The 25,870-nt window shown below is 35.8% G+C and overlaps 1 protein-coding gene across 1 annotated transcript; it reads right to left on the reverse strand.

Moving 5' to 3' along the window:
- Window positions 1–1,011: 1,011 nt before the first annotated feature.
- LOC110445968 (motile sperm domain-containing protein 1-like) lies at window positions 1,012–24,228 on the reverse strand. Its single transcript, XM_021490924.1, has 7 exons — window positions 24,058–24,228; window positions 21,470–21,656; window positions 20,277–20,352; window positions 16,039–16,133; window positions 14,911–15,045; window positions 14,247–14,417; window positions 1,012–1,534 (listed from the first exon to the last, which is right to left on the reverse strand). The coding sequence occupies exons 2-7, from the start codon at window positions 21,612–21,614 to the stop codon at window positions 1,503–1,505; spliced, it is 654 nt and encodes a 217-aa protein (XP_021346599.1). The 5' UTR covers window positions 21,615–21,656; window positions 24,058–24,228; the 3' UTR covers window positions 1,012–1,502.
- Window positions 24,229–25,870: the final 1,642 nt, after the last annotated feature.

Below are 25,870 nucleotides of genomic sequence, written 5' to 3' on the forward strand. Positions count from 1 at the left end.
AATGTCAGCTTACACACAAAGCATGTGACTTGTAATAGAGTTAAGATTACATACTACCTTGATGCCTGTAATTTGTGTTAGAGTTTAAGTTATAGTTACCTGTGGTTTGCATTAGAGTGAAGGATGGCTACCTTACACATTATACCTGTGATTTGTATTAGAGTTAAGGATAGCTACCTTACACATTATACCTGTGATTTGTATTAGAGTGAATGATGGCTACCTTACACATTATACCAGTGATTTGTATTAGAGTTAAGGACAGCTACCTTACACATTATACCAGTGATTTGTATTAGAGTTAAGGATGGCTACCTTACACATTATACCTGTGATTTGTATTAGAGTGAAGGATGGCTACCTTACACATTGTACCTGTGATTTGTATTAGAGTTAATGATAGCTACCTTACACATTATAACTGTGATTTGTATTAGAGTGAAGGATGGCTACCTTACACATTATACCTGTGATTTGTATTATAGTAAAAGATGGCTACCTTACACATCATACCTGTGATTTGTATTAGAGTTAAGGATGGCTACCTTACACATTATACCTGTGATTTGTATTATAGTAAAAGATGGCTACCTTACACATCATACCTGTGATTTGTATTAGAGTTAAGGATATCTACCTTACACATCATACCTGTGATTTGTATTAGAGTTAAGGATAGCTACCTTACACATTATACCTGTGATTTGTATTAGAGTAAAAGATGGCTACCTTACACATCATACCTGTGATTTGTATTAGGGTTAAGGTTAGGTATCTTACACATTATACCTGCGATTGGTATTAGAGTGAAGGATGGCTACCTTACACATTATACCTGTGATTTGTATTAGAGTGAAGGATGGCTACCTTACACATTATACCTGTGATTTGTATTAGAGTTAAGGATAGCTACCTTACACATTATACCTGTGATTTGTATTAGGGTTAAGGATAGCTACCTTACACATTATACCTGTGATTTGTATTAGAGTTAAGGATGGCTACCTTACACATTATACCTGTGATTTGTATTAGAGTGAAGGATAGCTACCTTACACATTATACCTGTGATTTGTATTAGAGTTAAGGTGGTATGCTACTTCCTCCTGATACACCTGCATATAAGACAACAGAGAAGGGAGTGTAAATCTTGTTTGTTATACAAGATGACAGGGAAGTGATTCTGTAAACCAAGGTAGATAAGACAATGGGGAAGTGATTCTGTAAACCAAGATAGATAAGACAATGGGTTAGTGATTCTCTAAACCCCCTCTGATGGATAAGACAATGACGGGGTCGGAGTCTCTGAACAATGAACATTGTTTAGGAAAGAAACTAGGTTGCTAGGTCACATTTTGAAGATTTGTACATAAATTTTACAATAGCAAGTGAAGCAGTTGAATAAAAGTACACGTAGTTGGCAACAATATACAAGTCTGTTCTCCGGGGAATATCACGATTGTAGGACTACCACAGTGACCAAACTTGTTCTCCGGGAAATATCATGATTGTAGGACTACCATCGTGACCAAACCTGCAATGATACAAAAAGAACAAAAGCCATGATTATTAAGAACCTATGTGAATATGTGATGGATGGACCAGAAGATTAAGTTGTTTCAAGTAAATCAATCAAAAGGCTGACATGGCATGGAGTTCTCTGTGACTCATTGTTGTATAGGATTGTCATTTTATAATACAAGTCTAGCTCAGTCAGTGAAGATTCTGAAAAAAAAAAAAAACTTAAATACAAAATTACAAATTTTGGGAAAACATTTGGAAATTTACTTCTTGAATTTGTGGGGTTTTCTTTGCCTTCAACCAGTAGAGTCATCCTGAATATATCTACTTGTAGTTTTAGCTGCGAAATACAATAAATTTGTTTATAACTTAGGTAAAAAAAAAATGATTTCATTATTTTCATACAAAGAGTTAATTCATTTTAGCTGTGAAATTCAATATTTGTATACGTACATTTACAGGTCATCCTTGCCAACTTTTTGAATTTCCATATGGCTCAAAATTAAAACAAAGAAAATTGTGTATATATCGCCTTGAGACAAAATGACCCTTTAAAACAACATATTTTGAGTTATTCTCTCAAATGAAATAATTAGATATGAGAATATAGGAAAAGGTTAGCAAATTCACTGGTTTAAAGTACTAAATTTGAGGGTCCAAAATCGGGAGTCTCCCTCCTACAATTTGTAAATAGGGCGAGTTGGCAAGTATGATGGATACGTTTTTGAATTTCAATATGCATATAAATATATGATTCCAGATGTAAATTATACTATTTTTGTATTTCTATAACAAGTATTTTTAGCTGTGAACTTCAATATATTTGTATTTAGACGTAATTTTGTGAATTTCAACATATAAATCAAGTTGTTGTAAGCTGATTATACCATGATAATGGCCTTCCTGGAAGCTGTACAACCATGGCCATTTGGTTGTCTGTAACAGACTTCTGCAGATCTAGAGAATATATTACGTAACACCATCACAGAAAAGCATGTTCAAGATTTACATCACCACATAAACATCAAACTATCAAATTACATGTGTTTAACAGATCACAGCAACTACAAAATAAACAAGCTCTGGGTAACAGCAGGAGGTGTTGTAAAGAATGACTCCTATATGCATAGGGACTTGCTTGATAATCTTGATACACTGACTGAGGGAAAGGTCCATCAGTCAATTATCACTACCAAAATTGAGTAAAACTAGAGAAGTGTTGTAACACATGAATGCCCTTTGCCACAGAAAATATATCTCACTGTTTGACAATTTTCTATAAATAGTAACGGTGACCTTGACTTAGTAAATAGTTTTTCAAAATCGCGATTTTGGTGGCCATATTTGATTTCTGATGGACCACAAAAATAACAACACTTTGTCAGGACATGAGTCATTGATTCCTACAAGGTTTCAGTTAAATCGGCTCGTTATAGAACTTGACTTTAAGTTTGAAATAGTTTGTTTCAAAATGGGGGCATTAGCGTCCATATTGGATTTCTGAACGACCCTTAAAATAACAACACTTTGTCAGGACCATGAGTCGTTATATTCCTACAAGGTTTCAGTTAAATCGGCCTATTAGAACTTGACTTTAAGTTTGAAATAGATTTTTTTCAAAATGGGGGCATTGGCTGCCATATTGGATTTCTGAGCGACCCGAAAAATAACAACACTTGGTCAGGGAGATGACAGTAACATGCCCAGGAAATGTAAATGAAATCCCTTCGGCAGTATTGCAGCTTAAGTTGAAAATGTAAAATATTAATAGACGACGCACGACGACGGACGAAGACGGGTAGCAAAAGCTCAGCTGACCTAAAAATGTAAGGTTGGATAGAAGTAGTTATTATGCTTGTCTACGTTTTCAAAGTAATTTACCTTCTGATAAAGTTTGATGTCAATCCTTTAATATTATTCTATATATGGAACCGACACTTTGTCGAAATCCATAAAGGGCTACAACTCCACTAATAACGCTCAGACAATAGACGTTTATCAAACTTACATGTCTAATCTTTCATGCTAATTAACCATATCTTCTATGATAAAATGGAAGTTAATCTTTTAACAATTACCCAAGATATTGAAAGGACACTGCACCCAAATCCTTATAAAGTTATAGGGCCATCACTCTAAAAACGTCATACATCCCTCTTCATTAGGTTTTATAGAAATTTGGATATTTCATTTATTTTTTTGTATTAATTTTAAAATAACCAGACTGTTATACTGACATTTCAAACTGTTGTGATTGTATTCTACCAATATGAATTTAAGGTTTACTGAGTACATTATGCTTCCCTTGGAATCCTCCTTACGTCCTAATTAGGTTTCCAATTTCCCAAGCCAGAAGAGACACATTCACTTCCTCTATGTCACCCCACACTTTATTAAACACACAATCTATTCTGCCTGTGTACACTTATTGATGAAACCATAAACTTGATGTGGGCTGCAATAGTGTTGCCCATCGTAAACAGGCGTTAATTGGCAGATTGTAAAAGCAAGCGCATGAACCTACCATAGTAGTTGTAGTAACGACCTGCCAAAGACATTCGGTATACCACTAAATATCAGTTCCAGAAAATTTAAGGGAAAATACTCCTTATCTATTGAGCTGACAGCAGGACATTTGACACACGCTGGCAGAAGAGCACTGTAACATATCCTTATGAAGGGAATGTCATTTCCAAAACAAAAACTGTATAGGGCTTTAAATTTGCGGGGTCAATATTTTGCGGTTTCGTAATCAGTACATATTCGCGGGGGTAAAATTTTGCTGTGCACCCGAATCCCATGTGTCGGGCAAAGTATTTTGAGTGTCATCATTTAAGGGTTAAACCTCGAAACACAGGTAAACCATATGAAAACACTGATCCTGACCGTCGTCATCTGCCAGTGACTTCACTCGAAAGAAATTCAAATGTGTAGAAATTCAAATGTGTATGTATCTTTACACACTTAAACTATAATTAAATTAATCACCTACTGTGTACACATAAATATGTTGGTGCCACCTTTATGTTAGTGTTTTTTTCATGGACTGCCCATGCAGTTGTCCGGTGATAATCTGATTTGAGTTCATTTAAGCTTGCATAACAGTGTTGGGTTATAAGTATTTGCAACATGTTGTGATAGGGTCCGTAAAAGTGGTTAATATTTTCAACAATTTCGCTGGTGTTTAGAATTAGCGGATACTAGTGAAAGCGTTTTAATAGCGGAGTAAGATAATGCATCTGTGACTACTAGAACAGCACATTCAGGTTAAAACACCTTAGAAGACACTTCGACGATGTCAATATTCCCCGACACCCTGTTTGTAGACATTTCCGATTTTAAGGGAGACAGACTATATATATACTTGTACATACAATGTACATAGGTACATACAATGTACATAGACTCGGCCATGAACTACAGATAAATTGGGGGTCATCTGAAAATTGACTCGAGTTTTTTTAGTACAGAGACCCAACATTATATACATGTGTATCAGTAAACATTATAGTTACATATGTTAATAAAAAGGTCATTGCTTATTTGTAGAACAATCACATATAGATAACATGTGTTTGAGACAACTCCCAATGTAACTGTAATCCAAGTCGTAACCCATGTACCTAGCTTGTCTGTCTCACTGTCAGCAATATCTAATGAAAGGAACAATGCGTACACCAGTAAGTTTACAACACACCTGCTCATAGGGTTTAAACCACTGTTGCTTTGTAGTCCATATGCCTAATTGAATACATCATTTTATTATTCAACGTCAGCATGACGATGCACGTAATATACATTAATCCTGTATTTTAAGGCAAATCTTGGAAGTGATATCCCTTTTTTTTTATGAATTGGTCAAATGATATAATGATATCATAATGGCTACAAGTCCAAAGGATATTAAAGACACAAGTTTGGTGATTCACTAGTCCTTGCTGAAATTGGCTAGTCCTGGATTAGAGGACAAAAATCAGAATCAAAACGTGATATTGGTGAACAACACTGATAAACATGCTGGGTCCAGTTACAGTAAGGTTACATCCCCTTAAGATAGCGTTGCAGGAATGTAAATAATATTTAAATTACAAAAGAAATCTTTGTTTCATTTGCCACATATATATATAATATGTGGCATTTAATGAAACAACATATGATAAACATGATATTTACTATCCTGGTAAAACATTTAATATTGAAAACATTCTAGTAAACAGTAAACAGTACACAGCCTTGTAGCATGGTTATTAGGTTTAGCACAGCTAGGAACTGATGAAACATTCGTGCTATCATGTGTAGTTGATGATGTAAAGCTGCAGCAGCTGAAAACTGTCAAACAAATTGAAAACATCCACACCAGATCAATTGATCTAAACCTAGTTGCTGACACCAGGTCTAATTCACTAGCACCAGGATAGAAAAACGTTTTATAAAAGAAAATCAATATAAAACTTGGACGTGACACAAATATTGTTAAAACAATTTTGTTGCTAAATCAGTATCATAAACAAGACGCCAAAGGGTATTGCTCTCCCAGTTCATTGGAAGTAAGGTTTACACATGTATATTGTGTGGCTCTTTTTAGGACTCCAGCACCTAAATCAACCAATCAGAGTGTTTCTTATCATTGTAACCCGGGCCCTAACTAAAGTTTTGTTCTGGTTAAATACAGTGCCTCTAAGTTAAATAAATGCAGTTATTGACAGATTTTTGTTATTGAATGTTATCTGTATGTATTGAACTTTGGGGAAAAAAATGACCTTTTTAGTAGATTTTAACATCTGAAGGTAAATTTATAAAGGGGTTAAAACGTCCTGGAGTATTCCTGTCCAGCTTCACTGGATTGATTTAGCTTCAGTAGTCAACAACTGAAGGCTGTATCATGTGACATACTTATATGCCATGAAACATGTCAAAATATACCTTTTGCTACCTTTGCTAGGTATGTATCTATGAATCTAAACAGTTGTCACTAGTGTTGAACTTCAAATATTAAAGCTACATATTGTATACGCTCAAAAGCTAAGTAATATCATATGCTAAATGATTTAGTTTACTGATCCTATAATTCCCCATATTTCTAATTTCTACTTATTATTTGTAATATGCTGCTGTTCCATTGATCATGCTACTTGTAATTGTTATCTAGCTAACACCAGAAGAAGATTATCAAACCTGTTTTCACAAAATCGATTCTGTTGAACTTTGACCTGTTGGGTTGGGTCCATTTATATTCCACCAAATGTAAAATCTACTTTTTTCTATTGATCTCTGATTCAATTCATGTGAAAAAGGTCTAAGAATTCTTAAAACCCTGTGATTGGGTAAACCATAAGTGATTTAATATATTGTAACACTCTTTAACTTGATTACAATTACAACAGTCAGTATCCCTCACAGTGATCACCGGAGTAATATCACAGCATGTGTTTCTGTCACCTTATTGGTCATTTTATCATTCACCTATATTTTTACCTGTGATACACTATCATACATGCTTTTTTTCCAGCACTGATTACAGAAGAGGTCACACATAAATGCACACAAGATATAGTAACCAGTGTTGCGATAAACTGACAGTGTTATGCCTGGAGTTTGTATTGTGTATTTGACCAATATGACATGTTTTTTTAATGTAATAAACTAGTGAGAAAATACTATAAACAATACCCAGCAGTTTGTCTCTACCTATTAAAACAGACCATTACAATATTGTGGACTTAAATGGACCTGATATCTAGATAAAGTTACATGCGGTTCAGTCATACATTTACAAGTCTGACGACAAAGAATCTAAACTTAGAAAGTATCATTAAAAATTCAGTTATAACCAAGGAAAACATTTTCACTTTATCATAAATCGATGATGAAATTTAAATCTTTAAACACATTTCTACTGTCTGTTCCTGCTATTCCTATTTCACAGATTAACTGTGTGCCTTGATTTTCACTTGAGTTGCTGGTTCACTGCTTTCTAAAGTACAACACATGCACAAGTCTGTCAGGAATCAATAAATCGCTTTCCTTTTAGAATGATAGCAGGGAAAGTGCTGGAATTATCTCCCCGACACGCTAGAAACTGTATAATCTGCATCACCTGACAGCTTAATGCTTTTTGTGACAATCAGGTATTTAAGGACTCATACAAGGAAGTCAACAAATGTTTCATGTAATGATACTTAAAACTACAGGGGTATAAACCTGCATAGACTTAAAATAAGCTTCCTGTATCCAACTGCATGGTCGTAGAATATAGGAGCGCTACGTCTACCTACCAGTAATATGGGACCCCCCACCAAGTTTACTTTGATGACACGGCATGAGGACAGTGATAACACCAAATCTTATCTGCAACTAACATTGAAACAGGCAGAAAACAGAATAAGTTATGTGGACTTCATAGACAGCTTTTTGTGAAATCTCAGTAAAGTTAATAGTAACAGGCAGGTTAAATGTCCTTATATACCTGTTGTCTTTAAAGACAGACTGTCTTTATACACAGACTCTTATTGACAGTGACTGCAGGCTCTCTTTACACACTGAGCTTTATAGGCTGGCTGTCTTTATACACAGGTTCTTATTGACAGTGACTGCAGGCTCTCTTTACACACTGGGCTTTATAGACTGGCTGTCTTTATACACAGACTCTTATTGATAGTGACTGCGGGCTCTCTTTACACACTGGGCTTTATAGGCTGACTGTCTTTATACACAGACTCTTATTGACAGGGACTGCAGGCTCTCTTTACACACTGGGCTTTATAGACTGGCTGTCTTTATACACAGACTCTTATTGATAGTGACTGCGGGCTCTCTTTACACACTGGGCTTTATAGGCTGTCTGTCTTTATACACAGACTCTTATTGACAGTGCCTTCAGGCTCTCTTTACACACTGGGCTTTATAGGCTGACTGTCTTTATACACAGACTCTTATTGACAGGGACTGCAGGCTCTCTTTACACACTGGGCTTTATAGACTGGCTGTCTTTATACACAGACTCTTATTGATAGTGACTGCGGGCTCTCTTTACACACTGGGCTTTATAGGCTGTCTGTCTTTATACACAGACTCTTATTGACAGTGACTTCAGGCTCTCTTTACACACTGGGCTTTATAGGCTGGCTGGCTTTTTACAAAGACTCTTATTGACAGTGACTGCAGGCTCTTTTTACACACTGGGCTTTATAGGCTGGATGTCTTTATACACAGACTCTTATTGACAGTGACTTCAGGCTCTCTTTACACACTGAGCTTTATAGGCTGGCTGTCTTTATACACAGACTCTTCTTGACAGTGACTGCAGGCTCTCTTTACACACTGAGCTTTATAGGCTGGCTGTCTTTATACACAGGCTCTTATTGACAGTGACTGCAGGCTCTCTTTACACACTGTGCTTTATAGGCTCGCTGTCTTTATATACAGACTCTTATTGACAGTGACTGCAGGCTCTTTTTACACACTGGGCTTTATAGGCTGGCTGTCTCTATACACAGACTCTTATTGACAGTGACTGCAGACTCTCTTTACACACTGTGCTTTATAGGCTGGCTGTCTTTATACACAAACTCTTATTGACAGTGACTGCAGGCTCTCTTTACCCACTGTGCTTTATAGGCTGGCTGTCTTTATATACAGACTCTTATTGACAGTGATTGCAGGCTCTCTTCACACACTGTGCTTTATAGGCTGGCTGTCTTTATATACAGACTCTTATTGACAGTGATTGCAGGCTCTCTTCACACACTGTGCTTTATAGGCTGGCTGGCTTTATATACAGACTCTTATTGACAGTGACTGCAGGCTCTCTTAACACACTGGGCTTTATAGGCTGGCTGTCTTTATACAAAGACTCTTATTGACAGTGACTGCAGGCTCTCTTTACACACTGGACTTTACAGGCTGGCTGTCTTTATACACAGACTCTTATTGACAGTGACTGCAGGCTCTTTTTACACACTGGGCTTTATAGGCTGGCCGTCTTTATACACAGACTCTTATTGACAGTGACAGGCTCTCTTTACACACTGTGCTTTATATACTGGCTGTCTTTATATACAGACTCTTATTGACAGTGACAGGCTCTCTTTACACACTGGGCTCTAATTTAAAGTTTATAGGATGGTTGTCTTTGTAGAAAGGTTTCTTTGTAGACTAATTGTCTTATATACAGGTTGTCTTCAAATTCTGACTTTATGCAGAGGTTGTCTTAATAGACAGGTTGTCTTTATACACATGTTATTTTAATGAACAGGCTTCCTATATACACAGGTTGTTCTTATAAACAAGCTGTCCTGATACAGAGTTTTTTTAATAGACAGGCTGTTTTTATTTGTAAGTTGTTTTATAGACAGGTTGCCTTTATATGTAGGTTGTTTAATAGACAGATTGTTTTCAGATGTAACGGTAAGTGTTTTTTTTAGACAGGTGGTCTTTATATGCAGGTCTTTAAAGGCAGACTGACTTTACACACAGGTTGTCTTATAGACATGTAGTCATCAAGACAGGTTTCATTGTAGTTCTAAAGTACAAAAGTGTTTTACTGAGATAGTGATATTTATGTGACCTTTCATTCTAAGGACCGTACACAATTCTATACACATGGAAATATCATCCAGTGATGACATGCATTAAAGCCACCTGATCTTTGTCTGGTTGTCTGTGTGATAATCGAGAAAGCATTACTTTCATACTGTGAATAATTCATGCATATTGATGAATTGTCCTATACAAGTATTGTATCTATTTTCATTGTACACATTTGGTATTTGTTTCCAGTCTGAAGGGCAACCACATGATTTCCTTCTCCTGCATTCATGGTAAGACATCACATTCCTTCCACTTATGTCCCTCCCCTCCAGCTACAGTAGCTAGGTCTCCAAGTTCCTTCCCCTCCAATCATAAATGATAATAGGACTTGGTATTCCCTCCCTCCAACCCAGGATAGGACTCTCACTTTCACTTCCCTAGTTTACATATTCACAACAGCTTTGTTTCTCCTTTGAATACTTCCCATCTGCAATTTTGATTTCGTAGCATAATCCTTGCGCTATCTTTTGACCATTTGGCAACTTTTCTTTTCGTAGCTGAAGCGGTAATGGTTTTTACTCCATCACCAACACCTCCCAATGGCTAGACATTTTGTTTACAATGAAATGGCGTGCTATGCGCATGCGTTTGTAGCAGGGAAATTCTTAATAAAACGTTGGTCAGACAGGTAGAAATCCCGATAATTATCTTAAAATTATTCATTTTTATGAATATGTATCAGCCAAATCCGATCGTTATTTTCCATAAGGAGACTCACTTGATATGCTTATGTAGTATTTGAAAAAATAGACAATGAAAATGAACACTTCACCATGATGTCCCTTTAAAAAATAAAAATAAATCTTTTTATGCAAACAGAAACTGTTTTGTATGCCTAATATATGACAATGTGATATTTAATTTGGGCTACCTACAAATAATTATACCATCCTTATCAAATGAGACAAACCAGGTAAGTGACATGTGTCAATTATTTAACAGTAAGCCAGGAATGGTAAATAACCCTGGCTCATATTCAAAGACTGTGTAATTGTTTATATAACATACCCAGGTGTGACAAAATATCCCGAGGTATCTCTGGGTTTTGTATATTTACACAAGAACCGTAAAATCTTATGTAAATTGCGCACTTTCTTTTGAGAAATTTAATGCCCAAAGTAGGGGGTTTCGCAAAATAAGTGTAAGCAATTTCAAGGTTTTTTTCAGGAAAAGATTGACGATTCTGGCAGACTGCCATCTTGGGCACCAGAGATTATCTCCCTTGGTACACGGAACTCAAAGACAAATGACAATTAACAAATTTATTTATGTCAAACATCAATAAAAGATACAGTTGATACATAATGTGTTTTTACCTGAGTTTATGTGAAAATTATTATTTAAATAGGTGTAAGTCTTCTTGAAATCAATCTATGGGAAAACCAAATGAAGAAAGTTTAGCCAAATATGATGACAGGGAATCGCCTATCAACTTACGTTTCGACATCTCTGCGCTTTTCCCCTATAATCATGACAAGAGGCCCATGGGCCTTAACGGTCACCTGATATATTTACACAGAGAGATGATTTTGTTTTTAACATGAACAGAAATATTATTCAAAGTGACAAAAAACAATAAAACCACCTTCAATATCTAGCATACAGATTTCAGACTAAAAAGTATTTGAAACTAGCACCTCTGATTCTAAACAAGGAAAATGAAGAAATTTTAGTACACTAACTCCTTTGAGCCCCACCCTACAGCCCTTGGGTGTAGGGCTGGCTCAAAATTTTCAAAGTATCAAACTGTCAACTCAAGGTTATAATTCCAATCAAGTTATTAACATGTAATATTCAAAGTATCATTTGCCATTATAAACCATAATAAATTTTGGCCCCACCCATCAGGCCCTGGGGGTCAGTCAGGGCTCATATGTGCTTATTATCAAACTGCTACCTAATACTGATAGTGCTAACCCAAATTGAATTACTTCCAATGGAAATTAACAAATGTTGGTCCAAAATGTGATTTCCCTATATAAACTATAGTAAAGTTTACCCCCTCCCCAGGGGGAAACGTGAGACCCCAGGGTCAAGAAATTCACAATTTTGGTAAAGCCCCTTAAGACCCTTCCATATATGAAGAGTATTTGATTCTACCATATCTGGGTCTTGAGAAGAAGATTTTTGAAATTTTAGTCAATTTGACCCTTTTTGGCCCCGCCCCTCAGTCCCCTGGGGGCTTGGGACTAAACCGGCCGCTATTTTTGTTGACCTTTGTCCATGGAAGGTCCCTGCAAAATTTCATTGAAATTGGTTCAGGGGTTTTGGAGAAGACGGATGACGACAGACAAAAGGCGATCGCAATAAAAATGCAGTTGTTCAATTACAGGCTACGTTCCATGTAAGTTCTGGGTTTTTTTCAAATCCCCTATGCGTACAGCATGTTTTTTCCCGGCTCACTTTCACTTTGATTTTGCGTCTAACATTACGTATATTTCAATATTTTATTAAATGAAGCATCGTAAAAATAGAGTAGTCTGCTTTGATTTTTTTCCCTTCGAGTAAATTTGAAGAGGATGAATTGAATATTCACGCTTCTAGTATAAACATATTTTTTAATAACCCCTTTTCGGTCAAATCAGTCTGTAGTTCTGACAATGCAGTAATTATGAATTATGAATTGATAAATTTTTGTAAAACAAGTAAATGTTTTATGTAAAATATTGCTAAATTAATTGATGTGTGTCGATATGCACACACGTGTGTGTGTTATGTGTGATCAGATATTTCACAGAAAACAAACAACAAAATACACATTTTACGCAGTTTCTTCTTTGTCTTTAAAATCATTGTACCTGTAAACAAAATTACAATAACCCTAAGAATCCCAAGCGCTTTGTCTTTCATTTTCATTTTTCCAGATTTTTTGTATTCGAGTAGAAACTTTTTTTCCAGATTTTCAGCCTCAAAAAGTACCTGCACAAATTACATAGGTGTGCAAATTACACGGGTTTTTACGGTAACTGATAGCCGAGGTCAACTAAAAGCAAGTGACATATAAACAGAATCATAACATGTAGATTATACTGTAAAAATCAGAGTTTTCAGAGAGAGATAACTTAAGCATCCCTCTCCCCCTTAAGGCTAAACACTAGAGAACTCTTCCGTAGTTTTTTCAACACTCAGTAATCTCCCCTTAATTTTGTTATTGATATAACTGTAGTGCGGCTTGCCATTGATTAAAGCCCAGTACAATGGTAGAGGGATTGGGCTCAAATCTGGTATTGCCCCCTTTGCATTATCTTTCTATTTATTCATTCCATCTTTACCTTTTTACATAAAAGTTCTGCAAGGTATGGCTTTCTTTTCAAAAATGATCTTTCAAAGCTGTAGTCATGCCAAATACATATACAAACTGTTGCCAGAATGACTAATAGAATCATTCACCCCCTTTGGGGTGAGATAGGGGAATCTCAACCCGAGGGGGAAGATTCTTATGTTGCCAAACACGAGGCTTTGCCGAGTGATTGGCAACTTAAGAATCTTTCCCCGAGGGTTGAGATTCCCCTATCTTACCCACAAGGGGGTGAATGATTCTTTTTCTCTTACCCTGTTTTCCCCATTGTGTATCATATACACAATGTAATGATAACGTTACATGCTAAATTCAGGGTTGACGTGACGTTGATGGATTGTTGACGTGACGTCATTGTATTGTTGCAGTGACGTCATACCATTGTTATAAATAGGGGAATCCCCCCGTCTCAACCCTAGGGCGGAGACAGATAAATCTAGCACCGGCAAAACGGGAGATAAATCTGTCAGGTGTGGGAGAAAGACTTATACCACCCTGCTTGAGCCAAGAACCGTAGAGCTAGTTCTTTCCAGAATGTTTCTAAGGCAAATGTGAATACTGTACCACCATAAATAGGGGAGGTAACTCCAATATATATATTTCATTTACATCCCTTCACTTTTAGTTTAGTGTGTTTCAATTAAAGTGTCATTCAAAACAGTTCAGTAGTTTGAACAACATTGTGTCAACAGACAGACAATCCTATTAAAGTATGCCCCTCCCTACCTTCACTGCGAAGGGTATCCACATTTTGGCAGAGGAACAGGGATCCCGGTAAGAGAAAAGTGATATAAAACAATGTAATCAGTAGAACATATTTGATTTATTAGTTACCTACCTAATATATAAGCTGCTATAAGTTTCTGGTGTAGAGATAGATGGAGATATTCAGGAAGATTGGTTTCACCGTCCACACCCTGAGTAGGCAACATAAGGGCCACAATACAGGTCACTGCAGCCAAAAGGATGAAGAGACTGGGGCCTCCAGTCCGCGCATTTCCATCTGGACCTACAACAAACAAGTAGGCACATACAGATACTGCAATACCACATCAACTAACAGCTTATATTACCAGACATAGAGGTCCCCTGTTTATTTCTCTTCAACATTTCTCTATTTAAACTCCAGCTCAGACTTGATTTTCAAATTTTGACACTGCTACTACTTCATTATCGTATATTAGTGGTTAGATTGATTACATATAACAGTGTGCCAGAATACTTTATACTGGGAACTTTTCACCTTTTCAACTTTTTCACCATTGGTAATGAGGGCGAACTTATCAAGACAGTGTAAATAAGTACACAACATCCTATGAACAGTGATTACATGTCAAGGGCAAACTTAGCACTGCGCGAAAACAGACTCTACCAGCCAAGGGTGAACATTTGACTTGGCAAACGTTTCCCTGCTTACAGTAATGATCCACACCTAGTACCTAAAAGGTATATCTACAAGGCCATGAAATAAACACTGTGTGAAATTAAATTTTGATCTTTACCATGGCGAGAGGAACTGGCAAGCTGTGGAGTGTCCCTTCCCCGTCCAGGTATATTCATGGACATAAAATTATCTTCTGGAGGCGGTGGTGAGCTTTCCCTCTTTGGTAGCAGGACAGATATCACCTCCTTCCTTCCTAGAATGTAAAAAAGTATCACCAATCAAACAGTTTAGATTTTACAGTCTTTGTATTGAAGATGCAATATTTGGATTACGGACAGTTTTAGCAGACTAGGTAATTTAGTGATATATTCTCGATTCTTTAGAAGCTGTTTAAATGTATTGTACCGGTAGTGATAGGCAATCGGTTTAATATCATAATTGGTAATTGGTTTGTAATCAGAAGTAGCATTAGTTACATCAATAGACAGAGTTATTAACTATACACTAGGTTTCCTTCTATTATAATGAATGGAATTAAAGCAATTTTTATGCAGTTTTATCAATCATATAGTGAAAATCAATTACATTTTTTACATTTAAGAATTTAAGTACTTTGATTTTAATGAAGTACCCATTGTATCGATAATAGAATTTCTAATCGATAACTGGAATCGGAAAGGGCAAACTGATCAAGTTTTGATTATAATCGATCATTAGCCCTTATCACTCATGTATTGACAAATTTTTCTAGTGACCATAAATATAGGTCAGGGTTATTGATTTGGTAAACTGTGTACCAATCAATGCCAGCATGCTACTGGCCAAATATCATAACTCTAAGCTAGTGTGTTTAGTTCTTCAGAAGTGTTTTAAGATACAAATATCAAAAAATATTTTGTAATGCACCCCCTAATGTCCATAATTGTTGATGTGTTTTGTTTTCCTTAAAACACAGTAGAAATTGAACAAAGGGTGCTAAATAATGAACACAATGCCATTTGATGGCCAGTTTCTTACAGAATTTTTTAGACGCCAAAACTTTTACCTCTTTTTCCTGAATCCCCATCAACGAGGGATACTTTCTAGCACATTTGGCTGAAATGGTGTCAGTGGTTATTGAGAAGAAGTTGTCAAATGAGAAAGTTGACAACAGTCAACATACAACAGACCAGAGATGACAGATGACATTGCATTGACTACAAAACTTCACCTGGATTTAACTGAAATAAAAAACCTGAAGACTTACCAAGGACTTTTCTCTGGCCATGCTCTACAACCTGAATCCGGAATTTATCCTTGATTCCCTCATTGTTGATACATATATCTATATGTCGTATCACACTGCAACACAGAAACAATGTCCACATCAGACTTTAAGGCCGCTGATCATATTTTTCTAATTACAAGTTTTTTGATAGATGCTTCCAAGGATGTATCAGCCGTGTCTTTTCAGTGTATTGCATGATTAGACCATTTGGGGAACCTCTGGCTGTACCCTCTATTGTACCCCCTTTCAAATGTAATATGATTACCCCTTTGGAGGACCTCTATCAAACTCTCTTCATTGCATGGCTGGACCCTCTATTGTACCCCTCTCAATTTATCATACTCCTTTGGAGGATCTCTATCAAACTATCTTCATTGCATGGCTGGACCCTCTATTGTACCCCCTTTCAAATGTAATATGATTACCCCTTTGGAGGACCTCTATCAAACTATCTTCATTGCATGGCTGGACCCTCTATTGTACCCCCTTTCAAATTTAATATGATTACCCCTTTGGAGGACCTCTATCAAACTCTCTTCATTGCATGGCTGTACCCTCTATTGTAACCCCTCTCAATTTACCATACCCCTTTGGAGGACCTCTATTAAACCCTCCTTATTGCATGGCTGGATCCTCTTTTGTAACCCGTCTCAATCTATCATACCCCTTTTGAGGACCTCAATAAACCCTCCTTATAACATGGCTCGAGCCAAAACTGTATCCCCTTTCTGTTTCAATTTATCCTCCTCCTTTGAGCCTCCATCTAACTGTCTTTGTAAGGTTTGACCCATTATCGTAATCTTTTCCTCATAACCCTTCAAAATAACTCAAAGTAAACAGCAGATAAATAACCTACATACATATGTTTATATTTAAATCAGTCATCAGACTGATTATGAAATTGGGGTCATTTGCTGATACAGAGGCTGATATGTAGTCATTTTATATTATCTAATACTGTATCACAGTGATGTGCATCCCTTTTAGAAGAGTAAACACATACTTTGGACTTTATTATTTGATTTAGTTTTGATTTCTTTCGTTTTTGTATTGTTTAAAACTAATTACACATGTACAATTTATGTCATTCAGCACCTGACGACACTTTTGAAAGCCTCACAGGAATGCATATATGTGTAAATGACAGTATCAACTAGTTTTTCCTCGATGAAGAAAAGGTATAGTATATATGCAAGTTACAAGCAGTATCTATGTAGGCCTTTAAGTAAGTTTCAATTCAAAAGGACATTGATGAAATAAGTTTAGAAGTTGGCACATTTCAACAGGTCTCGATCATCTTCGCAAGCCAAGTGTTTGCTTCGTATACATTCCACTGGCGTGTATACCAAGCGAACACTTGGCTAGCGAAGATGAACAGGTCTTTGCTGTCTCTGGAGATCACCTGAACATTTCTATCCGACTGATATTTCTTTTATTTTCATAAACTTTAAATACATCATAGTTTATGAGATGTTAACATCACTACATGTATGTTGCAATATTAACCTAAAGCTGCTACAAGAAATATGCTGTATATTTAAAGGCAGAATCTGGTCGGAGGTCTGATACATCTACCGACATACTAATATCTCGGTTGGAATACAAGTACATGTAGTATTAATTATGCCACATTTGACATACTAGTATATTAAGAGACATAGATCTGTAGTTCTAATATATACTTCAAACTCCAGATAAAAAATGTTTTTATGAAAAGTCAAATCACTTCAAACTATTAAACATATATCTAACTGAAAACAAGGGAAGTAACTCCATTGATCTTATACAATGTCACTGATCAGCAATGAGAGAAGAATTTGAACATATCAATTGGCACCAAATGGAATTAAGTCTTGAAACTTGTTGAACCATCCTTTGCTTTTAAGTCATATTTTTCTTTGAAACTAAAACTGTTTAAGCTCAGCTGTTTATATCCAATAATAATTGATAATTGTATACATTGTAGGTGTTGAAAAGTTTTCAGTTGTAACAACTTTGCATAATGTGATTATATAATTGTTATTTTAAGGTTATCAAATAAATATTTTGACTCCACAATTTTAATTAAACTCAACACTTTGAAAATTGCATTATTCTGACTTAATACCATGTAAAATACCAGAGAAACTTTGCAAAAAAAACAACAAAGGTAATATGTGTAAGTATATATCAAAGATATGGTAATTATTTCTTCTTTTATACTGTAATTTCTCGACAAAAATGGGGAAAACCCTCCACCTATTATAAGCAGTCTCAATGGTGCTGAAATTTGGCCCCTAAAACAGGCAAAACACAATTATATGGAACATTGTTGATCTAAAAACTACCAGTGATAACGGACAGCATCAACAGAGGCCAAGTTGTTACCCTCAAACTATGAGTGTTGTTTTGTAGCGATATCACAAGCAAAAGTACCACAGAAAGTGTCCAGCAACTTTACAAGGCACAGATATACAGCCACTACTAATAGTACACATGTAGTATACCTGTACAATATTCATCCTCAACAACAATGTACAACCACTACTAATAGTATACACATGTAGTATACCTGTCCAATCTACATCCTCAACAACACTGTACAGTCACTACTAGGTGTACACATGTAGTATACCTGTACAATATACATCCTCAACAACAATGTACAACCACTACTAATAGTATACACATGTAGTATACCTGTACGATCTACATCCTCAACAACAATTTACAGCCACTACTAAGTGTACAAATGTAGTTTACCTGTACAAGCTACATCCTCACCAACAATGTACAGCCACTACTAGGTGTACACATGTAGTATACCTGGACGATCTATATCCTCAACAACAATATACAGCCACTACTAATAGTACACATGTACTATACCTGTCCAATCTACATCCTCAACAACACTGTACAGTCACTACTAGGTGTACACATGTAGTATCCCTGTACAATATTCATCCTCAACAACAATGTACAGCCGCTACTAATAGTACACATGTAGTATACCTGTACAATCAACATCCTCAACAACAATGTACAGTCACTACTAGGTGTACACCTGTAGTATACCTGTACCATCTACCTCCTCAACACCAATGTACAGCCACTACTAAGTCTACGCATGTAGTATACCTGTACAATCAACATCCTCAACAACAATGTACAACCACTACTAATAGTATACACATGTAGTATACCTGTCCAATCTACATCCTCAACAACACTGTACAGTCACTACTAGGTGTACACCTGTAGTATACCTGTACCATCTACCTCCTCAACACCAATGTACAGCCACTACTAAGTGTACACATTTAGTATACCTGTACAATCTCCCTCCTCAACAACAATGTCCAGCCACTTCTAAGTGTACACATGTAGTATACCTGGACGATCTATATCCTCAACAACAATATACAGCCACTACTAAGTGTACAAATGTAGTTTACCTGTACAAGCTACATCCTCACCAACAATGTACAGCCACTACTAGGTGTACACATGTAGTATCCCTGTACAATCTCCATCCTCAACAACAATGTACAGTCACTACTAGGTGTACACATGTAGTATCCCTGTACAATCTCCATCCTCAACAACAATGTACAGTCACTACTAGGTGTACACCTGTAGTATACCTGTACCATCTACCTCCTCAACACCAATGTACAGCCAGTACTAAGTGTACACATGTAGCATACCTGTACAATCTACATCCGCAACAACAATGTACAGCCACTATTAAGTGGACACATGTAGTATACCTGTACGATCTACATCCTCAACAACAATTTACAGCCACCACTAAGTGTACACATGTAGTATACCTGTACAATATTCATCCTCAACAACAATGTACAGCCACTACTAATAGTACACATGTAGTATACCTGCACAATCTACATCCTCAACAACAATGTTCAGCCACTACTAAGTGTACACATGTAATCTACATTCTCAAAAACAATGTATAGCCACTACTAAGTGTACACATGTAGTATACCTGTACAATCTACATCCTCAACAATAATATACAGCCACTACTAATGGTACACATGTAGTATACCTGTACAATCTACATCCTCAACAACAATACACAGCCACTACTAAGTGTACACATGTAGTATACCTGTACAATCTACATCCTCAACAACAATGTACAGCCACTACTAAGTGTACACATGTAGTTTACCTGTACTGACTTAACCTATATCCTCATGTGCACTTACATATCACAACAACACTTCTCCTTGATGGTGCCTTCAGCCTCCACCACTGTGTATTTTCTTGGAGTTGTACATAACACTGCAAACATAAAACATTCATTTCAAACAATTTGGACATTTGTCTTACCATTCTTGTTTCTTCTACCCGAGAGTATGAACAATGTTAATCAAATGTCATTTATCTGATGAATAAATTGGATACTGGTTATTGCTATCATTGTTTACAAGAAGAGGATGAATGTTTAGTGGGTTTAGCATCCCATTGAAGTCATTTAAGGACACACCTTCATGCTTCTGCTAAAGGGGACATGTTGGAATATTTGCCTCTTTGAGATAGCACCGATTTAATGTAGACTTAAGAATGCTATATTTACTTATGTTGAAGACACCAATAAAAGTTTTCCACCCAGTCACAATATATTGATATCTGGTAAAGCAGTCGTAGCTTTCACCCTAAGTACCGTAAATGTTAGCAGGGAATAGCAAATATATTTTTTAAGGGCTTTGGTACATAAATGTCCTAGCCTAAGAACTGAACCAATCGTCTTCATTACATTGCAAATAATTTGTAATATAGCCAAAGTGAGGTGGTGCTAAGGAATGCAATACGAAGTATATAGATAAGTAATAGAATTACAATTGGACAGAAGATGCTGGTAAGTTCTCCGCTGTCACTATTAGATGAGTTATATACACTATTGTCATCAATGTACCATTACGCTCTTATCTCAGTGTTCTCAAAGTTTTGAAAAAAGGCAGTTGACTTGAAAGCAATACCCGGTTAAATCTTTACATACGATATTGTTGTTTTTATAAGTATTCTGAGTAAACTAGCTGGTTAAAAGTTGATGAATAGTAGACTATATATATATACTTTGCTACTAAAGTGATGGCTGAATTGCTCTTCATCTGGTCCCTCTGTCATATGATAAATTTGATATAAGGTTAAAAGTTGATGAATAGCAGGCTATATATATACTTTGCCACTAAAGTGATGGCTGAATTGCTCTTCATCTGGTCCCTCTGACCTACCTTGACCAGTGTGTCGTGATCATACCAATCCAGCATAGCTCCTCTAGATCCGTTCATTGACATTTAACAAGCTTGGGACATAAATTATATCTTTTTTTAAATTGTTCTCTATATAGCTTTTTCATACAAACAGACAGTAATAGGTTGATAGTGGATTGACTTACCTTTGAATCTAAGTGGGAAGTCATAGGGATTGTAGAGTGTAAGGACCTGCTTGTGTGTGGATTGGTCGTCCGAGTAAAACGTCAGAGACGATGGAAACACAAACACTGGCAGCTTACCATCCACCAACTGTGACTGGTTAAACATCGATTTACTTCCACTCTCATACCACCAGACAGACTCTAGTACCTTAAAACAGAAACATTCATATCAAAACACAGACTTGAACATGTACATGTTAAAACAGAAACAATTATATCAATATCAACCATCGTATGGCATTGCCATTATATAAGCCTACCAAATTCAGTTGATATTCATATATATAAGGCTATGAATGCCATGGACTGATTGTTGATGTCAACATTATTATGATGTCATAATCGTTATGTTGGATACTACTGACCCTTCCCGGGACGGGGTGATGGCTGTTCTATTCATTGAACAAGCAAACATGAATCATACATTTTTTGAACTTATATATATAAATACTGAATAATGATAAGGGTAATTGAATTTTTCTTATGAGATGAACAGATTCCAAAAATAGTAAATATAAGTATTGAACTGCTTTCAGTTGGTATTCATAGGCAGTATGAATTCCAACTGGACAAAGGCAAATTCAACATGAAGCGCTAGTGTGCTTCATTGAATTTGCTTTTTGTGCAAGCAGTTCAATGCTTAAATATCAACATACAGACTCTACTAGTCTCTAGTACCTAGAGACAGAAACATATATATCAGTGTCAACAATTAAACAAGGACAACAAAAATGCAAAAATGTATGTAGAAAGACAACTGGACTGAAGACAGCATTACAAAAGAACGCCACAATTTACCAGAGATAAAACCAGTTACTAGGAAGGGTAAGAGTTGCCATACAACACATGTACAGTACAGTAGATTTAATTAAGTCTTCTTATCTTGACAGCATATTTAATCACAAGAAAAAAAGGTTCCATTATCTGATTCATTATTAAATATTATGATGCACGGTAATCATTGTTTGAAATATCTTTGTGCACACTGTACATGTGATAGAAAACATTTTTGAATCAATATTTCACATATTTATGGCTTTTCATCATAAATTGCTGTAAAAAAAAAATTTGAATCTCTGATTTTTCAATATGCATTTTACAAAAAAAACACACAAAAAACTCAATCTCATTTTCCTGATAAAATATTGAGGTACAAAATTTGGTAAAGATATGACTATCTTTGGAGTTGTTCATCTTTGGTAACTTCAGATAAGTCAATACAATTAATGTAGCACCAATTTAGTCGAAACTACGGTATGTATGATACACTGAATAGTACATGTCTTACTTTGAAAGTCAAAATAATTGACTCAGTTCTTGAAAGACAAGCGGTTACTCTGCCTCAGATCATAGATTTGTGTTTACAATAATGTCAATTAATACCTGCACGTTTCTTTTCCTTTACATTAGGTACTATTTATTTTACAATACAGCATGGGTAATATTTTTTCTTATTTTGTTCTCTCAACATTTTGACTCAGTGATTGGTAATCCTATCCATATGTTGATATATATCTTATTTATGCAATATATAAAGTAATCTAGTTTGAAATTTTCTCTCCATTTTGCTGTAATTGGTCTATAAATTACAGCTGACATTAAATATTATAATTTACCCATAGAGGGCGGTATATATAGGGCCATGTGTGTTTTCAGGGAATACGGTAGTGAAGCGGACGTAAAACCTATCAATCAATCAATTTTCAGGGTCAAAGACTCTTGTAGATAGAGGGAGGAATATTGCTGCATGAGCTGACCAGGTATATAGCTCAGTTGGTTTATATAAGTGTCTGTTTTGAGGATAGGATTCAAATCTCAAGCTGGAGTCATTTTTCCTTTCCTGTTACAGACATGAAATGCATGTACCAAGCACATATATAGCTGCCATGTAAGCAAATAAGCAGTTGCATGCATCTGAAAAATCCTAAAATGTCCTTTTTAATTTGTGTTGATTGTGTGTATTAGTCCAAAAACTATATATATAGTGATTTTAGTGTATGCATGGTAGAAATTCTGAGGGCTAACCTTCACCCCACTCCCTCAAGGATAAGCTGGATGGTCTTACCCAGCCAATCGTGCTTGCACCCTGAACAGTGTCATCATAAATGAAAGTCATTATGAAAAGGATAAGAATTTATCACAATTTTATGATGGTGCACAAACTCCCATACACCAAGAATACTTATGTAAGCTACACATACTTATCTGATTTAAATCAAAACGTGTCCGGGCTTTAAGATATCAATGAATGAAAAAAACGGCCTTAGTTTGTCTGGGCGTTATGTAATGCAAGACGAAATGACACATATCAACATGAAGTACAGTTATGTATAGAACATAGAATATAAAATTGCCGTACTGAAAGTAGCCTAAGTTAAAATGCATCATGGAAGACTCAAAAGGGAAAATGCCACAAGAAGTGACATGTTTACCTCTTGCTACCTTAATCGTGACTTATCTACGTTGTTTACATCGCGTGAACAAGAAAGACCAATAATGTAAACAAATTGCATCTGTTTTCCTACCAAGTTTTCAGTTACTGTACACACCTGTGTTTTACACAAAACCTTGAAGAACTTCGATGTTTCTTTCCATTCATACAACCTATAACAACAAAAGGATATGGCACAATATCTAAATATGGAAACTTAAATCAGCTGTTTCTTTGCCCCTTTCTGTAATGTTTTGAGAAGGACGTCACTAGATTTTGTGTTGTCTGCTTCGTCAGGCAAACTAAATAATCGAGATCACCTGAACGTTTGTAGCGGGCATATCATGTTGCGAGTAAAAGCGTCCTGTGAATACAGTCTGATATTGACCGAGCATGAGATTAGATTGATTTTTCTTTCCGTTTTCTACAAGATTTGGGTGTTCATTTACGATGCAACCATTTTTGATGTAAAAAAAGATTCAGAACATGATTCTTGCCTCATCCATCTTGTAGACTATATTAAATCCCAGACAGCTAAAGGTCTTTTTACAGGCATGGTACTTTTAGATTTACAAAAAGCATTTGATACAGTTGACCATGATATTCTTTGTGAAAAACTTAAATGTATGGGTATTGAGTCTATTGCATGGTTTAAATCCTATCTCATGCAAGGAAAACAACTTGTTCATGTTAACAAAACAAATTCCAGCATTGCAGATGTAAACTGTGGGGTACCCCAGGGTAGTATATATACTAGGCCACTTTTATTTTTAACGTATGTTAATGACATGCAGATAAGTATCGACTCTGAGTGCAAACTCCTATTATATGCAGATGAGAGTGCTATATTTTTTTCACACAAAGACCCAAACATAATATCAGATAAATTATCCAAAACACTGGAATCCTGCACGATTGGCTTGTAGATAATAAACTTTCACTTCATCTTGGGAAAACAATAAGCGCCCTAAAGGAAAATTGAGAAATTGGACTTCAAATTGTTTTAATATTAAATGCAATGGACATACTATTGAGTCCAAACTACACGTAAAATATCTGGGTGTAATCTTAGACCAGTTTCTTTCAGGACAACATATTGTGAACAATGCTATACAGAAAATTAATCAGAGACTATTTTTTTATACCGAACCAGAAAAAGCCTAACTCTGTCATCAAGAAAAACACTGCTCGGCACTTATCCAATGTCATTTTGACTATGCTTGCTCATCTTGGTACGAGGGTATCTCCAAAACTCTCAAACACAAACTTCAAGTTATACAAAACAAGGTTGTTCGTTTTATTTTGGATTAAGATTGGAGAAAAAGAATAACTTTTGGAGAACTGGAAAAAATAAATATGTTGAATGCAAGTAATAGTTTTAAAAAAAATCATGAAAAATGTCCAGCTTATATGAAGGAAGGTTTTGAAAGGAACAACAAGAGGTGTACAAGATCAAGCCAATCTAACTTTTATATACATAATATAAGTGGGGTAGAGTCCACGTCTTTCTTTTACAATGCAATAAAGGACTGGAATGCATTACCAGATAATATTAAGGCAACCAAGAACTTGCACTGATTCAAATTTCTGGTCAAACAACATTTGACATCAAATTTTAGATCGGAACAAAAATGTGATTTTGTGAAAGGATAAAAGTGAGACTTCAGTGATATACTCTATTACTTCTTAATTCAAATATAATCATAAACATTGTTATTTAAGCATACTATATCGTTACTTTATATGCAGTCTGAGAGTTTGGTCGGTAGGGATTGGCCAAACCACCAGCCCTCTTCTGCAAGTAGCAATTAATTTAAATAAAACTTGTTAAAATTTGTCAATTGAATTATTCAAAATCATTACACATTTGACTTAAATCCTATTTACATTCCATTTTTTATGTTCTGTTAGATTTTTATTAGTATCAGTTA

Source organism: Mizuhopecten yessoensis, unplaced genomic scaffold (genome assembly GCF_002113885.1).
Source record: "Mizuhopecten yessoensis strain PY_sf001 unplaced genomic scaffold, ASM211388v2 scaffold29, whole genome shotgun sequence".
In the NCBI taxonomy this organism is placed as follows: Eukaryota; Metazoa; Mollusca; class Bivalvia; order Pectinida; family Pectinidae; genus Mizuhopecten; species Mizuhopecten yessoensis.

Excerpts from the sequence above, each read along its gene's own strand:
- LOC110445968 (XM_021490924.1), bottom strand. The coding sequence starts at position 21,614 with ATGTTTAACCAGTCACAGTTGGTGGATGGTAAGCTGCCAGTGTTTGTG. Across the intron at positions 16,134-20,276 it reads GAGAAGTGTTGTTGTGATAT|TGTGATACGACATATAGATA; the intron begins GTAAGTGCACAT and ends TCTGTGTTGCAG. Across the intron at positions 14,418-14,910 it reads TGCCAGTTCCTCTCGCCATG|GTCCAGATGGAAATGCGCGG; the intron begins GTAAAGATCAAA and ends TGTTTGTTGTAG.